Source organism: Ciona robusta, chromosome 3, assembly GCF_009617815.1.
Source record: "Ciona robusta chromosome 3, ASM961781v2".
Classification (NCBI taxonomy): Eukaryota; Metazoa; Chordata; class Ascidiacea; order Phlebobranchia; family Cionidae; genus Ciona; species Ciona robusta.
The window spans coordinates 7,968,437-7,987,323 of NC_143237.1; the positions used below are offsets into that span (position 1 = coordinate 7,968,437).

At 36.5% G+C, this 18,887-nt stretch overlaps 1 protein-coding gene across 6 annotated transcripts; it reads left to right on the top strand.

Annotated features, from left to right (window-relative positions):
- Nucleotides 1–1,091: 1,091 nt before the first annotated feature.
- On the top strand, nt 1,092–18,178 carry LOC149738822 (kinesin-like protein KIF28). Of its 6 annotated transcripts, none has more exons than XM_089874991.1 (27): nt 1,092–1,817; nt 4,465–4,503; nt 4,623–4,699; nt 4,818–4,857; nt 5,086–5,204; nt 5,781–5,859; nt 6,001–6,064; nt 6,762–6,948; nt 7,459–7,611; nt 7,880–7,977; nt 8,138–8,304; nt 8,576–8,733; nt 8,931–9,034; nt 9,251–9,441; nt 9,707–9,849; nt 10,201–10,344; nt 10,608–10,755; nt 11,277–11,364; nt 11,839–12,012; nt 12,358–12,480; nt 12,815–12,922; nt 13,057–13,218; nt 13,534–13,692; nt 14,476–14,604; nt 15,004–15,042; nt 15,276–15,527; nt 17,309–18,178. In XM_089874991.1, exons 1-27 carry the CDS (start codon nt 1,795–1,797, stop codon nt 17,408–17,410), a joined length of 3,270 nt encoding a protein of 1,089 aa, XP_089731117.1. In that variant the 5' UTR covers nt 1,092–1,794; the 3' UTR covers nt 17,411–18,178. The 6 variants fall into 6 exon arrangements, with proteins under 6 accessions (XP_089731117.1, XP_089731119.1, XP_089731116.1 ...); XM_089874993.1 differs by lacking the exon at nt 1,092–1,817 and adding an exon at nt 1,929–3,355; XM_089874990.1 differs by lacking the exon at nt 1,092–1,817 and adding an exon at nt 3,977–4,299.
- Nucleotides 18,179–18,887: the final 709 nt, after the last annotated feature.

Here is an 18,887-nt window from a genome sequence, read left to right on the forward strand (position 1 = left end):
TTGGCATAGCAATGTCATTGTCCTCGTTGTGGCACGGCCAATGACGCAAATGGTTGTGTTTACAGACAGTTTTATATTGATTGAAGGTCCTTAGTTCCTAGCATGCGATAAAGGTAGATACGCCTGATGACCACACCGCGTTACCTGAACAAACATATAGCATGTCATTACACAAGTTTGTCGCCGATGAAAGTTTGCTTTGTCGCCCAATTTAAGAGTTCGTCTCCCGAGTTCGTGCAGCGATTTTTCCATACGATTTTTCTGGAATTTGTCGCAACTTATTTACCTAACTTTTACAAATGCTATTTCAGTTTGTTTATGTGTAAAATATAAATACAATATTGTGGGGTAAAATGGGACGTTTAGCACATAATATCCTGATCGTGTTTTAAACAATTAACCACGCCCATGAAAGGAAACGGTTTAAAAAATCCATGAATGCATTTTGTTTATTACCAAATGGGACAAGAAAATAGAATAAAGGTGTCTCATCTTCCTACACCCTACTATATATATTGCGAAAAAAATGCTCATAAAATGTTACTTTCTCTAGCGTTTGTCATGTACGTGCCTACTACCTCATGTGTAAAAACGTTGTGTTAACCCCTTAAGAATTTACTGGACTTTTTATTTGCTCTAAGTTGTGCTGACTTGTCATGGAAGATGGACGACTTTATAATTCCATTATATTTTACGCACTCGCGTCACGTTATTGCGCCGCGTCCCCTTAGCAACGTGTCACAACAGGAATCAAATAGAAAAGAAACAGTACTCATACTGATTTAATTACGCGCGATAATGAAGGCATCAAGTTACGCTTTTCGCATCCTTGTTATCGATTGACAACAGCATGTTTTCTGGGTCGATATATACAGAATTTGGACTTGGTTTTTGGCCTGTGTCGGAATGCGGCCACTGCGCTAGTCGTAAATTTCGCTCTATTCGCTGTTTAACGCCACATGTCATGATTTGTTGGCACTGGAACAACACCATAATGACGTCATAATGGCGCCCTGTTCAAACATAAGATTTACCTTCCAGCAGCAGACAGTGCCATAGCAACTTGAGAGTTACGGGAAACAGTTCGAAAATCGAGTGTAATGAGCAACCTGCTATAGTCTCTCGGACAGAGTATTTGAACGTGCAGACCACAAAAGCTCAAACAAAAGCTCAGATTTAACTGGAATTTTCCAGAACATAAGAAGACGTTAACGTCAGTCCTTAATTCTCTTTTCCGACAATGACTTTCAGAGAACCAGTTCAATATTTAAACAGCGTAGCTGTCAGGTTTATTTTTCAATTTCTCTCGATTCAGATTCTCAAAACACAAAAGGAGAAGTTTGCGTAGCCAATATACACCAAGCAAACCGAGGAAATTTGAAGTGGTTTCGCATAACAGCCGATTGTCATTCTTTTTGCGGCATATATTGTTCTTTTGTTATGGGGCTGCGAAATCGCACCACACCGTAGTTAGGAATGTAATTGGCTCTTGAGGATTTGACCACAAAAAGGCCGCATTTTGAATAAATAAACCCAGCCTAATGATAATACGGTTTAATGAAAACTTGTGGCTCAAAACTTTCAATTGCCACGTCTGTTTTTGCTTTATTCATATTATCAATGTTACAAAACAAATTTCAAAATTACGATTACACAAGATTAGGAATGTAAAACGCAACCCGTTTTGCAGTAGGTGCATATTAAGTATCAAATACATTAACTTAGAAACATTGTTGTTTTACCTGAACTGCTACATACTTATTGGAGCAACAGGTCTTATTTAAACCAAGCAACATGCCAAAAGCAAAGGAAGACACGTAAGATTATTTCGTAATTTGAGTTCGCAATTATTACAATTATTAATTTTTATGACACCTTAAGCTTCTAAATACGTTATATGTTTAATGCATCTGTATGTGTGGAAACGTTTGTTATTTTAATTACTGAAAGTTGCAAATTGTCGATGTGGGTATATATAGTTCAACGGATAAATAGTGTCCTTCAGTCATGGATAGCGCGACAGCCATAAAAAATGGTTGTCGGTTGTAAAACGGTATTGGAGGCTTTAAAAATGCAGTAAATGGATCCGACATCCGTTCGTTAGCTTCGACCACCTTATTTACAACAGTCCTCAGTTACAAGAAAACTTTTAATGCGTGTGTATACATTGAAAAGAAAACGAGGACTGACTACACGAATTCGCCAAAATACCCTTATTTCCAATTGTTTTACTGTTTAAACGTGTGGTTTTGTTGTCATAACCTGTCTGCAAATATATTTACACCACGATTCCTGCAAGTGGGCAGGCCACTTTGTGTATACATCAAACGCATTTTACGCCAAACGAGTGCGTCAGGTTATGCGGGATGCGTACCTATATAAAGCCAAAAGGATTTTCGAATGAATAATTTATCACGTGTGGCCTATGCAGTTGCGCTGTCCTGTGTAAAAGAGATCAATCTTCTCACTTTTCGGGTGCGTTTGCTTCTCTTTTTGCCGTCCCCAAATATTTGGTATATGCTGTATTGCGCTGGGCTGTGCCCTTGGCAACGGGGTCGTGAAGTTTCGACACGTTTCGGTCGCCCGTTGTGTGAAAATCGTGCGGTCAGTTTGCTTAGGCTTGAATGACGCCGCGGAAGAAGGCGGGAAAAAGAGAACAGAAAAAATCAATTTCTGTTGAATTAAAGATCCCGACAGCAGATATCAAATATCAGGTTCACGGCTCCTGGCAGGTTGAATAAATCGGGAGGTCTGTTACCGTGTTCGCGCGTCAGAAAAGGACAGAGATAGAATAGGAATCGTTTTGAAGTTTACTGCTGCATCAAAGATTTATAAACGAGAAATCCCATACGTATTTGTAATGCATTTACAATTGCGAGTTTTAGGACGTATTTGAAAAAAATGACAGCATAGTGAACGCCTCTATTTGGAGTGTTTCATCACGTTCTAGTAGTTTTGGTCAAATAAAGCGATAGAGATTGATGAAAAAATCATCCGACGCACGTAACAGGGATGGGTAATTTGTTAGATCCGGAGTCCAGATGTGAACCAGCAGGTGTTTGCGTGTGTCAAACTTTCGAATTTATCGTTGATGAGTAAAGAGTTTAACATTGGTAGCGCCCGCTGTACCCACTTGGCCCGACGCAAAAAAAACTCGGATCTGAATAAATTAGTCATGCTCTTCAATACCACAAACAGTACTCTTAAGAACTTGAGCGAGTTTCTTTCAGTCAACACTTCAACGATTTTGTTTTGCACCTCAGGATTTTGTCTGGTTTGGAGTGTCTTATAGCTTAATTTATATGTAAAGGATTATATAGGCAACTACACTTTAGAAAACGATGTCTGGAGAATCGTAAGTAAATTAGTTTGTTTTAATTGTATTTAAAAAGTGTTAACACAACAGCGTCAGATAAACTCACGATTCGTGAAGACGTCCGTTTTCAAGATCCGGTTACTATGTTTTTGTTTAACAAAGCGGTTGGTGTGAATGAAAATGTTGTAACTGAATAGGCCAAATTTTCTGAACACAACTTACACGTGTAATTTTAGGCTAATATTCCGCGCGTATCAAGCTATTTTGTTAAATTGATGGTTACGAGTCAAAACGATATTAGTTGTCATGTTCACCAATACGTCGACACTTATCGACCTAATTCGGATAAAGTAACCGCTTTGCTCTGTAGAAGTTGACCTTTTTAGTTTAAACCAACATACGTAACCGTTGTTGTTAGACGCACTATGACTCTATGGTTAAACGGGCACTGTCGATTTCAATTTGAAAAGACCGAACCTCTTTTACACCCAACGGTTTGATAAGCCGTTTAGGATTGCGAAGAGAACGCTCACACGCGAAAATGCGTTTACGTTTACTACATATTTACTTTCAACAATAGAAAATCTAAACCACTCGGCCTTTAGTTTGGTTTCTCAATTCTCAAGTCTATTTTTTTAAAAATCGACTATATATAAAATTTCTATGATAATGATTACCGCGTAAATTTTGTTGCTATGGTTTTTGTTTACAAACTTCATGCTTGGCTGCGCAATCCCATTTTTTCGCTTTTCCTTCGTTCTTGTTACGCAAAAGCCAAACTTAGTAAGCAAACTATCTAGGAGAAAGCGCTTCGTGTATCAGATTTCGCACGTTACCCTCGACATAGTGTAGATTTCAGTGACACACGATGATCTATTTACGTCAAAAAGACGTTGTTTTGGTATCGGTCACCATATTTTGACACCTAAAAAATTGACAGTACTGAGATAAATGAGTTTGGTAGCGAAAAAACGCGGTGAATCGTAAGTGTTTACATCGTTTTTGTCTGCTTTACATTTTTTAACATAATTCTGGAGCAAAAAAACACACAAAACTGACGTTGTTTTTTTTGTATATTATGATTTGTAGTTGTTGAACCTATGTATCTTCGTCTGACTGTTTTAATTTATACTATTTCATATTCACAGGGTCAAGGTCGCTGTCCGAGTGCGTCCCTTCAATCAAAGGTAATATATGTTTAAAATATTTTTTAAACTGTGCGTTTTAAAAGTGGATTTGCATTTCGGAAATATTTCGTGTTGGTAAAAAATTATTGATTAAAAAATTATTTTTCTTCTGTTTTCAGAGAAAAGGACAGGGGTGCAAAATGTGTCATCGAAATGAAAGGACCAACTACTTACATACAAAACCCTGAAACTCCAAGTAAAAAAAACTTAAATAATTCTTAAAGTTAATTTTTTAATTCTTGTTGCTTTAATGCGGCATTTTTACCTTACCATTTGATACTGTTAACAATACTGACCAAAGTTTAATGTTTTAGATGAAGACCCAAAAATGTTCGGATTTGACTATTCTTATTGGTAAGTTTTTTACTTTGCACTGGTGTATATACAGGCTTACGTTTTTCAATTATTTTCAAACTCTTATTTATTTTGCATAAATTGAATTTGTTGTAGTCATTCAAAAGACAATTTAAATTGTGTTTGGCTTGGATATTGAATTACCATTCACTTAATCCTAACAATGTTAATTGCTTAGCAATATGATATCTCTGTTCTTGAGTTTCAAACAAACAATGTCAATAACAGGTCACATGATGGATTTGCAGACGAGGACGGCGTTCTAGTCGCTAAAAATGACAAATACGCAACACAAAGAAAAGTTTTTGACAACCTTGGTCAAGGAGTGTTGGACAATGCTTTCGAAGGTTTGTATTTACACCAAACAATATTTAAACTTTTAACTTTAAAATTTGTTTTAAAGGTTTATGGTCCGTGTTTAGCTTTGTTTAATAATTAAATACAAATTAACATATAAAAACAGTCGTTAATTTTTCTCTTATCTTTCCCGTTTGATATTAGTACAAGCCATGTTCAAATGCCGCAGTTTATTTTATGCCACAGTGTATTTTTCCGCCTTACAGATGTTAATAATGAAATATGAACTCTCCCATATTTATACGGCCCCCTCTAAGACTTAAACAAATACAGAAAAATGGAGTGGAAAATTAAAAACCTTTTGTCAATGTGGCACAGTTTAAGTCCAGAAATCAATTCCACCCAAGTGACCTGTGTTTGCCTTTTTCCTGGCCTTTTTATTGCTGCTCAAAGATATGGAAACAAACTATGCGAGATATGTTGCGTATGTTTGCAGTGCAGGCATTAAATTTAGTTTGTGCTATGATTCTAAAGCATAAGAAATGTTTAACATTTTTTGCCGTCGGTACCTTGTCTGTTACATCAATTTGAGTTATGTGGCTTACTGTCCTTGCTTTTTGTTTCAGGTTACAACTGCTCCCTGTTTGCGTACGGCCAGACAGGATCCGGTAAATCATTTTCCATGGTCGGTTACGGGAAAAACAGGTGACCTGGCTGTAAACTTTGAACGCCGATTTTAACCACTCATTCAGTTTGCATTGATCTAAAACTTTGTGGCAAAATAAACTCGAGTCCAATGTCATGTCACTTTGCTTTACAATCCATCATTAACCTTATGTATTGCAGGGGTATCGTGCCGATCACATGCGATGAGCTTTTCCAAGCAATTAACAAAAGTTCGGATGGCACGGTAAGGCGAAGATGACTAAGCAAATTTGTTTCTTTGTTATCGTACAAAAAGACAACCTGGTTTTGATGTCGTGCATATAACAAAGCCAGATAAAAAATCTATTATTAGACAATTGGAGTCGCCATACGCCCTGTGTAAACGCGAAACGCCTCGATTGTCCAGCACACCTTTGTTATTCAATGTTTGTTCGTGTCTACACGATTGTATTCATGTTTAGGTGTCTTCACATTAAACCCTTATGACACTCACTTGGTTACTAACCATAACTAAAGCGTTAAAACATCCCTACCAAGGTTGCACTGTTTAACAGTAAAACATTAGATTATTTAAAAAAAACAAAGTTAGACATATTGGAAAGCAGTTATCAATGAAAACATTAAATGAACTTGCACTATTATACTTGATTTTTAAAAGACAATAGTCTTACAACATTTTTGCGCAACCCCTATTTTATATAATTGTTATAATTGTTGTTGCGCAACCCCTATTTTATATAATTACCTTTACTGTTTCATGCGTTAAGGTTTCCAATGTTTTATCATCAATCACTCACAAAGTTACATATGTGGTAACTCGTGTGCGGGGACAAGGTGTATGAAACGGAACACCAGTGTTATAAGGACTGCGATTGCCCCACCATGCAAGATTAAATAAGAAACATAGATTCGAAGTCTGATTTGTACATTATATGTTACAGAAATTTGAAGTTACATTCTCCATGTTGGAAATCTACAATGAACAAGTTCGTGACTTGCTGACAAAGGACAATCCTAAGGGAGGTCTTAACGTTCGACAAAACCCAAAACTTGGGTTATTTTACGTTGAAAAGTTAAAGAAAGTTGCGGTGGGGAGTTATAATGAGATTGAACGCAGAATGGAAGAAGGTTTTTATCCTATGTCTTGTTTAAAACAACTGGAGTTCTTATTTCCTAATTCATGTCATTATGAAAGTTTTCTATATGCAAATTAAATAGAAGCCTGAATTCCAAAAGTTTAACCCACTCACATTCAAAGAAAAATTTAAATATGGGTTATAGGGCACACCCATGTTATAACCACTATCATTGCCAGCCACGCTAAGATAATATATGTTTCATTGTTCATTCAAGAAACAGCACGCAATGCTTATCTGTTCAGTTCACTTCTGTACAATGAATGTGTAACTTGCTTTATCTTCGCGTGGATGGAAAATGACAGTCGTTATAACACTGGTGTTCTGTTTTAAACACCTTGTGCCAGCTTATGAGCTACCATGTATGTAACTTTGTGGCTGTGTTTTTTATATATGGCTGACAATTTAGACAATCAATTAGTGACCGCTGGGTTGGAGCAACTGCTGTTAAATATCTTTGCCAATTGCCACATACGCCCACAACAATACAGTCTTTTCTCAGGTACTGCTAACAGAACAGTAGCCTCCACACAAATGAATGCTACCAGTTCACGTGCTCACACAGTTGTAACCATTACTTTTGACCAAATCATGAAGAATGAAGCTGGTCAAGAAACAAAGAAGAGCTCAAGCATAAACCTTGTGGATCTGGCTGGTAAAAAAAACACTCAGTTTGTTTAAAATTGTTCTAAAACGAAGCAGCCATATTTTAAGAGTTTAATCGCTCTTTTAAGTGGGATCATAAAAAAACGTGATCATAAATTTTTCTCAGTCGATTTTGAGGACTCCACCTTGAAGCAGATTATTTTTAGTTGAAAAACATGTTGTTGGGTGTATGCTGCCATAGTCTAACACTGTTAACTGTACTACCAGTGTGTGTTTCACTGAGACAGTGCAAACAATAATTACCACATTAATTTTAGGTTCGGAAAGAGCTGACAGCACGGGAGCCACAGGCGATCGATTGAAAGAGGGGGCCAATATCAACAGGTCTCTGTCTGCCCTTGGAAACGTCATTTCTGTAAGTGAACCTGCTAAGTTCAATCACTGATTTAGTGTATTTTACCTCGTTTTGTTTAGTTTATGCACTACAACTTTAGAATCTATTTGTTTAAAACTGCATCTTTTTGTAAATGCATTAAATGAATGTATTCAATATTTACATTGTGTCCACCACACAGGCATTGGCTGATTTATCTCTTGGCAAGAAAAAGATAGTTGTCCCATACAGAGACTCGGTGCTCACTAAACTCCTCATGAGTGCTCTGGGTGGAAACTCGAAGACGATCATGATTGCTGCTCTTTCACCCGCTGATATCAATTATGATGAAACACTTTCAACTTTAAGGTTGTTTATATTAAGTATTTAAAATCTGGAACTTGTCTTATTGACTGTAATTGTGTAAATAGTTTTAAACAGTCTGGTTAAGTTGTAATTGTCACTGTAACCATCTTGTTAAGTATGCTGCAAAGACTGCACCCTTTAAGGACTTGTGACTTGTGTTTAGTTAGGAATTATACAAGGACCTATATGATAGTTTTACATTTAAAACAAGATGCAATATGGGCCAGGTTACAATTCTAATTCCTTTTTTCATGATAATAACTTGAAATTCCAGATATGCTGATCGTGCAAAAAAGATTAAGAACAAAGCTGTGGTGAACGAGAATCCCATCGATAAATTGATCCGAGAGCTGAGAGAGGAAAATGAGAGGTTGAAGAAGGCAGCAGGAGGAGTTCTTCCGATGCAGTCTCAAGCTGGGATGAGTCCAGAAGGTAAAACGGTTTTACATCTTGCTTCTTAAAAAGACACTCCAATTGAAATTTAAAGGGAAAGCAAAAAAGATTATATTTTAGGTTGTTTCTTTTTTAAAAAACATTTTTTACGACTATAGTTTTGGTTGTTGTTTTTTTCATTCTTTTTGTTATCAATTCTTAGTTTGTTTAATATAAAAATATTTTATTTGTTGCAGAAATTGAAGAGATGAGGAGAAAGATGCAGGAGGAGATCCGAGCTCAGTTGCTTGAAAATCAGGAACAAATGAAGGATCTCGACTGGGATGCAAAACTAGCAGAGGTAAAACAATGACAAAATGAGAAGTATAACAGTTTTTTTTAAACCCTTTTTTATCAGTATTTACAGTTAAACTGCTTTCTGCAAAACAGAAATCTGTAAAGTAATTGTAAAACTTGCAGCCTATTACTTATGACCTTTATCAGCTTTTTAAAGAATTAAAAGTTTAAAATATTTTTTGGTAGAAATAGGTTGTAGATAATTTGTTTCTCTTCTTAGTCGAGAAAAGAGGATGCTCAATTGAGTAAGGATCATGGTCCAGCTAAGATGACAGTTCCTCACTTTGTCAACTTGAATGAGGACCCCATGCTCTCGGGAGTCATCAAGCATCCACTGGTGGAAGGAAAAGAGACTTTGATTGGAAGAAAAGATGCAGAAATCACTCCCCACATTATTTTGACTGGCTTAAGGTGAATATAAAATCTTCAATATAAAACCTAATGTTTTATGTGGAAGAAAGAAATAATTGGCCAGTAATAATTATAACATGGTCATTCTAACGTGACGATGTATTGCTTGACACTTTTTTTGACGATGTATTGCTTGACAAGTGTTTATAAAAAAGTTATTAGGAAATAACCTAAATAAGTGCAGTGTACACCACAAAATTTATCCGATAATTGTATTTGCCAATCTTTCATGCCAATATTTTAACATATCTATCCCACACACCAGCATACAAAAGCAGCACGCCTCTATCATGTTTGATAACGAAGAGATCGTGATCAAACCAGCGAGCAATGGAGCAAGAATCAAGGTCAATGGAGCTCCTTTAACAGGAGAGAGGAAACTGGAACATCATGACAGGGTTTTGCTTGGTAAGAATATTTATTTTCGGCTAAAAATTGGAAAAAAATACTCTCCTTTTTTATCATATCCATGTAGTATTTCCTTTTTCTATCATTTTCCAAGCATTCTGTTCCTCGCGGGTGAGATCCTGCAGTGTGGCAGGTTATGGGGTCTAATAGTTTAGAGTTGCCTCATTACATTACTGACCACTAGATTGTAGCAACTTCTGTTCAGTGTCTTACTCAAAGCTTATCGGTATTTTTATAAATCATTGAATACGGTATCCATTAGTTAAGATGCAAGTACTAACTACTGACCTATGGTGATGGTCTTAAAACTTTGCATTTTTCAGCATATGGTAAACATACACTGCATAACAGGTTCAAATCATCTCTATGTATTCATCAACCCCCTCAAGCCTGATCTACCAGAAGGAACACCTGAGTCTATTGACTGGGACTTTGCACAGAAGGAATTGGCTGAACAGAGTGGATTTTCAACACAAAATTCTGGCATGTCAAAAGGTGATTTTTAGTTGTTTTTACAAGTATTGTATCTGACTTAAAAGGTCCAAAACATTAGATATGACATCTAAAATTCCAAATGTAAAATTTAAACTGCTGGATTTCTTTAAAATGGGATTATCAAATTTTATCAACCAAATTCGTAATGGGGGAATCAAGTTTTGTGACATTCTCAACTTGCTAATGTCAAACAAATTCGTTTCCCACAATGTAAAATAAAATATTCGCTAATTACAAGTTTGATGATTGTTATTTTCACACAGACCAGCAACGAGCACAAGAGCAAGTGCTTGAGCTTCTCCCCATGGTGAGTGAAGTTAACGCAGTATCAGAGGAACTAAACAAGTATCGACATTTCGAACTGGTTCTCATATCTGGAGGTTACCAGGAGGATAAAGACAAAGGAACCAAGTAAGAACTGAGTAATTGAATTGAATTGGATTTTTAATTAAAGTTGAAATTAAATTAATATTGTGTTATGTCATGGCTACCAGAGATATCTCTGGAGATATCTCTGGTAGGGCGTAGTTATCCATGGTGTTATTGGAGGACTGTATAGTTTGGGCAACCCTGGATTGCGCATGCACAAACATAGTCACATACTCAAAGCTAAATAATGTCTGTGGTGCAGTTCTTCTATACCGGTGGCAGAGATGACTGAACACTTGCATTTTAACTATTATAGTGGATTGGGCTTTCTGCTGCAACCATTGTAGGTGTAAGTGTCCTTAGGCAAAAACAAAAGTTAAATACTCCAACCCAGTTTTTAATATTGACTTTTGTCAACCATACAGTAAAAAAACCTTAGGCAAAAGAAAAACTGCCCACGAATTGTATGAAAAATTGTTTGTAGAAAACTAAATAGCGACTTGTTTACATCATGTAGGCACAGTTCCTTTCTCTTGTTTTATATTTTGTCTGTTTTGTACCAGAGTGATGGTGCAAGTTAAGAATTTGTTGAACAACAACATCTGGATGTGGGAACGAGGAAAGTTCATGAACCGTCGTTATATTATTCAGGTAAAACCACCTAGCTATGAAAGTATGTACCGCAATGAACTTTTCCACCCTTTTAAAGGTACCTTGAGATATGATTGTAAAACGGCTTTTAAATATAATTGTAAAAATGACGTTTAAATATGATTGTAAATACGCCTTTATAAAACAGCAAATCTGAGTGTTCAATTCTCCAATGTCTTTTGACTCTTTTCCATTGTTTTCTGTTTATTTTTCACCATTTATAGAAGCTGTGTCATGTTTTAATAACCCAATAAAAGCACGTATGAACCTTTCCTGGCACTAGTTTTACAAATTACAGGAAAATGACAGTTCCACCTCGAAATGAAATTTTAACAATCCTAAATTGAATTGCGCAAGACACTTCAATATTTTGCTTACTTACTGCCAACGGAAATTGATTTTTTTATTTGCATTCGGATATTTGCTCAAGGCTTTAACAGACAATTTGTTCAATATTAAAACCTTTGTCTACAGGAACTCTACCAGCAATATATTGATGGAGACGACAGTTACAAGAACATAGAGCAAGACAAAGATCCGTTCTTTGATCCTCCGGAAGATGTGATGTTGGGAACAGCCAACGTCTTCCTCCAATCTCTCTCTTATGCTCTTGACTTTGACGACAAACTTGCGATAACTGACTATAAGGTTTGTACATCCAAAAAGTTACAAGCGTGCTAGCTCATTAGGAGCATAAGCTGTATTAACGTGACATTAAATATTAGTGGAATGAGCTGTATTAAATATTAGGAAAATATTAAGGGCATGAGGTCTAGAAATCTATAAAATATTAGGGGCATGAGCTGTATTATCTTGGCCATGCACATTGAAAAGAAATTACATTGTTTCATGCATTTGTCTTTCATATATGTATAATAGTAATTAGTAAGGGGCAATCATACATATATGTTTGGCTTTTATGTTTGTATCGAATCACACGATACAACATTTTCACACAGTGATTTTAGACAATTTTTATTGATGTTTCCACAGGGCCAAGAAGAAGGAATGTTGACAGTAGCTGTCACTCCTTGTCTTCCTAATGGAAGATCCTTGGATGAGGAAAGCTTCATTGAAGATCCATCAGATTTACTGGGGAAGCCATACCACTTCAAGGTGTGTGGAAACATACTTTTTCATTAACTTTAATTTTAGTTTTATTTGCAAAGTCAAATGTTACTAAAACACATCGCCACTAAAAGAGAATACACATCAGGACCATTGTTGGTGTATGTGTCCTTGGACAATATACCTAACAAAAATTTCGCCCATCCAGTGGTCCTATATAGGTTGTCTAAATTGTCAACCATACACTAAGAGAAAAAACTTAATCACCCATTAAGTTACATATGTGTGTCGATGCCCCGCCATGTATTGTGGCCATTTATGTTGCTGGCAACTGAGACATAAGATAATGCACTTGCATGTTTACACTGGCATTTTTATGCAGATCACCATCAGGAATTGTGAAATTAACAATTCACGATACAGCAAGGGTGTGTATGTGAGACATAAAACACTGGGTGATAAGGACCCAATAAAAACCAAGGTTGTTGAGGTAAAGTGCTTCATTTTTGTTTAAAACTAAAGCTAAGTTTTAACTAAATCACAAAAATATAATTTTTTCATTTTTTATCGGTTTGGTGTGCAGAAACTTTTTTGTTTGTTTACAAGTTTTTATTTCACATACAGGATACCTTGTCGCCAGAGTTTAATTACAGTCGTATTATTACAATTCCATCTGTGAACCAAGAACATCTTGACTACTTTGAATCTCAGTCCATAACTTTCTTTGTTCATGGATGTCAAGTTGACACACCACCGGTGGCTAGCGTCAAGAAACTGACCACAAAGGTAAGAACTCTTACTAAATATACAAATTCTTATACTAGCTGCAATTATGGCCAACTATAGCAGATCAGGTATCATACTACATGCTGACTTAGCTGGACATTACTACCTTTTGGAATATAGCACATATTAAACATTGTATATGAATAAGGTCCTATGCTGTGGTATACTATGGAACTGCGGATTTCTGCCAGATTTAGCATATTTCCCCAGCATGGGCATAGATTAAAGCTAATATGTTAAAAGCAAAAATAACACCAAGGTCAAGGAAAATTATTTTTAACATTAGATCGGGTATTAAAAAGTAAACCTTAACAGGAATTGAGAGAGATGGACGGACAGATGACAGCTCCAATGTTACGACGCAGAAACACACTGGTGGCTTCTAACATGGCAGTTGACTCGCAACTCAAATCAGAGATCCACACTTTACAAAGGAAGTATGATCGTCTTGAGAAGAAAGAAAAGCGAATTCAGGTATATACTGGCCATACTTAACTCAATGCTGGTTTCAAAGGATAAAAACATGGCTTTTTTACTATAGGCCTGTAAAATATTCACTTAGAGTTTATGGTTTGGTTAAATTAAACGTTGTTTTGTACAAAAGCATCAATTTGAGTTAAACCCACCGTCTAGACCTATTTCTTCAAGTAAAATACAGAACAAAACAATTTGCTGGTTGTTTGCGTCATCTTACACTGAATAACAAGTCCGTAACAAAAGAGAATTCATGTTTGCCTTTGTGACGTTGGAACAAAAATAGAAGGCTTATATTTCAATAGCAACTAATGAATAATCGTAAGAATAATAAACTTGAATACCGTCTCGTCTGTTGTTTATTTCAATACTTGTCCAATTTTACAAGAAATTGATGTTTTACGAGAAATTAATATGTCTACATTCCTTTGAATGCTATATGAAAATTGTTTTTTACAAGTTGAATTTAAGACCTCAGTTTTCTGGACCTGTACTTAATTCAAAAATTCACTTAACAAAAACTTGTTTTATGTTCATTAAGTAAACAGACTTTACTTTTACAGATACCCCATAATTTAGTAACATAACTAACCTCTATTCCATGTAAAATATATAAGAGGCAAGGTCAAATAGCATGACATGGGTACATATTTGAAGGCCAACAAAACAGAATTTTAGCCAATTGAATGTATGTATGTATGTAACTTGCTTTATCCTCGCGTGGCTGGAAAACGACACTAGTTATAATTAACTAACGCAATTTAATTATTTTATTAAATGCAGGAATTATGTCGTCAATGGTCAGATAAATCCCCAGAAGAACAAGACTTTGAAAAGTTCATGAATTCCATTAAAGCTGTAGCTTTCAGTTCAGGAAATAAACTCAAAAGCAGAGTCCAGCTTGTAAACCATGTAAGTTTTTTTTGTAATTTTCCATTAACAATTTTGACCATAAAAATCATAGCAGTAGTTTGTAATGTATTTTAAATAACTATTAGCTTATATGATTTTCCTTAGGCTTTGATAGAGAATAGTTGTATTTAAGAAGCAATACATTTCAGAGTAACGGTTTGTTGTTTTGCAGTTTCTTTATTTCAGGTGATTTTTTGTAGGATTTGTTTTGTCAAATTACTGTTAAACATGCTTAGCTTAGCTGTAACTAGTATGGAATAACTTTGATGTATTGGTATCTAATTATAAATAAAGGTTTACTTGATTATTTTGGACCACGATGTAGATTAATGTGTGTGGACGACTTTTTTTACCAGCTGGATTATTTTCGGCTTGGTTTAACTTTTCTTTATCTACCAGTTGATCAGAGCTCAGAAATTCGTGCGAGAAAATAGAGATGTAAGGCAACATGTAGTTAGTGCATATTGTTGCTGGTTTGACGTTTGCTCGTTTCATTAACACTTCGCTAACTAATCGCACGCGACTAATCCACGGCGAGACTGAATTGCAGATGCATGGTCTCGCGAGCGCCGCAAGGGGAGTTCGGTAGGCGGCATTTGCTATTGCGCGGTCCGTTGGGTGGCGGTATAGAGGGTGTGGGGAGCGTGGCTTAAATATTGTCTCTGGCGCAGAGAGACTCGGACGCGTTCAGCGTCTACAGCTTTGAGGTGACGCCGGAAATGAAGTTCATATCCGGGCTCTCCGAGGACCCGATCCAAGAGGAGGAAGAGGTCTCGAATGAGTCCGGGAGCAGAAGGGGGTCCTCACCGAAGAAGGATCACGACACGACATCGAAAGATGCAAAGCAGTCCAACGGCTCCCCGAAAAGGAAGTCGCAGAGCGATAAAGACTCGCCGCAAAAGCATTCGAACGGGAAAGAAAAAGTAAGAGCGATGGGCGGTGTCGTAATCACAAACACCATGGCTACCCGAGCAACGTCACAATCATCATTGTTACATCACACCTGCAGTTTGCTCACGTACGCTTCGGTGTGGACATGGTGTTAGTTTTCATTTGCAATCAACAAAAATGCCTCCCAAATTTCGACTGGTGTTTTGTTTCTTGCAAGCATGTCTTTGTCACCACAGCATCATTGTCGTTTTCCAAAGCATGATTCATCATACATTGCATGACCCTTCATATACTTTTGCTTACATATCTTTAATACTCTAGCGGTCACCCAAAACAACAGCAAACTCAAGCAAACCTTTAATTATTTATTCCTAATGCACTTTCCGGTCGACTTATCTGTCCATCTGCAACGCCTTCTATACATAATTACCGCAGCCTTGGTTTTACGAATTTACGCAATGAAGCAATTTCGGTACCATAATATGTTTGTCTCTAAAACAGAACAACAGTTCTGAGTAATTGTTTGTTTTGCAATTTCAAGATAAATCGTTTCTATTTTATGAAAAAAATGTCTATTTCAATTTTTTTGTTTTAATTTGAAAAATTGTCTAAATTATTGTAATTGTCTATTTAACGACGTACAAGATGAATCGTTCCGTCGTGATTTTTTACATCGGTTTCGGTCGTTAATTTTTATTAAGCATAGTTTGGTATATACGTAATGGTAATACACAAAGCACTGTACACATAGTTTAGCATGCTATCAGTATTATTCCAATTTACGCGTCACATTAACCTTGGAATTACGGCAGCGAAATGCAGTAAGTCACACACAAGTTATATACCACACCACAATGCACGCAACCATATCTCACAATGATGCTGTGTGGCCTTGACACCGCCATTCACTCTTTACTTCTTATACGCGCTGTCTGGAATACATATACACGCCCCTTTTATGCCACCCAAGCTCCCCTGGCAATATTACTGCCTAATTTACTTACACCTAATATCGTAAAGTAGCATCTCATTTAGCTGTTTGTTCTTGCATGCTTATATGTCATATTATGTGTTGTAATTTTGTGAATACTAACTTATAGAGTACAATATTTATAGTAGTGTGGGGGGAGATGGGACATCTTTAGCACATAATATCCAAATATCCTAATCGTGAACAACGGTCTATGGTAGTCGTGAAGATACGTTTTATAATTTTATGAATGTTCTTTGTTTACTACAAAAAATAAATAAATAAAAAGGTGTCCTATCTTCCCCCACCCTACTATATATGCTGTATTCATTTTTAGCTGTGGTTTTAATCCTTTGTTATTCATTACATAGCAATTACTCAATGATCAAATTCCTAGAGTTTAAACAGTTTTATGTTACATTTGATTATTACCTTCAATCATTCAATATAATTCGAAATTTGCTCTTGAGCAATTAACCAACAATAGTAACCTTCATTCCAAGTAGTTTACCACACTTTTCTATATTTATGTTTAGCTACAAGTAAAAAAAATAGAGATAATTGGCATATAGTACTGTGGGGTAGGACGGGATACCGTTAACACCTAAATCCTATATTCCCTGATCGTGTTTTAAACATTTAACAACGCTCTTTAAGAGTCGCGGGGCTACGGTTCTATAAACATTCCTTGTTTACCATCAAATGGGACAAGAAAATAGAATAAAAAATGTCCCATTTTACCCCAACCTACTATATGTACAGCTAAAAACAAAATGGAACACCGGGTAATTGGTTCATGCCTATTTTTTCGACAAATTAAGTCCGTAATGTTATTTTCAACAGCTGGTGCAAGCCACAAAACCTGCAGCAAGTGAAAACGGTCGTCCTTCTCCGACATCTAGCGGCAACAGCGCCAAGGAATCGAAGACATGTATCATAATGTGAAGCCCCCTACGTTATGAGGCTCTAACACTGTGCAATAGAGCGGATATTTCGCCAGTTACGCAGCGCATGTATTCCGTAGCAGTAGCTATACCATGGCACAGTCCGAAATCGCACACTCACTGTACATATCAACAAAAGTTCATTTCTTTGATTTTTTTATCGCTTGTCTATCCCATCCGTATTCTTGGACCTTATTCCCGAAGGTCACACTTTTGGCCGATATTTAAGGTGTCCTTACTGCTTTTAAATAAGTTCTATAAATATCGTTTTTTCTCATACCGTACACGCACTACAGTTCGTGTTTTTTACTGTGTGCCTTTTAATCTCGAGCTGCGTTTATATTATCTCGATAATCAAGGATATTAGCCTTTTTTATATTTATTTCGTCCATTTCACCGCTTTTGCACTTACGAACCGCACGTACAGCAACTTTGTCGAATTTATACAGTTAACCGATCAGGATTACAGTAACGATGCAATAATTCGTGTTTGGTGGTGAAATCAGTCTTCAATTTTGAGTAATTTAGGTTACGAAGGCGCCATGCTAAATTTCACACGCTGTCATGTTTCTATTTGTACGATACTACTGTTCATGCGTTTCAAAGCCAATAGTGCCCCTGAGGTATGTGGCCACAATTTTCTCTTGTACTATTTTCGCGTAACATCATAATTTATGTACGAATCGAATGACCCGTAGACACTGTTAATCCCTGCGCACTGTACGCATACCATTTTCTGTATCACCCAAATAAATGAAACCTTATTTTGGTACCGAGCGATCTATGTTCAGAACGTCGAAGGGTATACTTTGTTGAACTATTTGATGCAGTTAACAGCCGCAGTGAAGCGGTGAAACATAGGCCAACCTGGATGATTAAGCTCACGCCGCCCATTTACCTGATCATAGTTATCATTGTGACGTAACCAAGTGTTCGCTCTGGTTGATCACTTAACTAGCACACACTCTTATAAAGAACTGCGGATAGGTTTATAACATCATAGTAGAAATTTCTATCTTAACATTCTAAGAAAAGAGTGTGCTTGTCATGGTGACAGGCACGTGACGCAGCAAAGTTTTCGCACTGCGTGACGCGCTAACAAATAGTGAGAGACAGATCAGCCTGCTTGGTCATCTGCCGCTGCTGTAGGCTGGGTTTTACCGTTCGGTCAGTGTCTTATACCGCTTCGGTCAATACGAATTGAAAGACAGCCTTGGTAAATCTTAGAGGCGAATATGACAGTAGTTCGAAAACAGTTTGAAATGACGTTATAGCAGATTGCGAAAGAGAGTTTTCAGAAAATTAAAAACGTAAACTCTTTATACGTGACCAAACCAGTTTTCCTTCTTGTTTCCTTGAACTGAATAAGTTTCCTTGAACTGAATAATATGCAGCAAACTATAGTTGAATAATATGCAATTGAATAATATGCAGCAAAAGTTGTTCTATGTGTATGTCTCACAAATGCGGTGTAATAT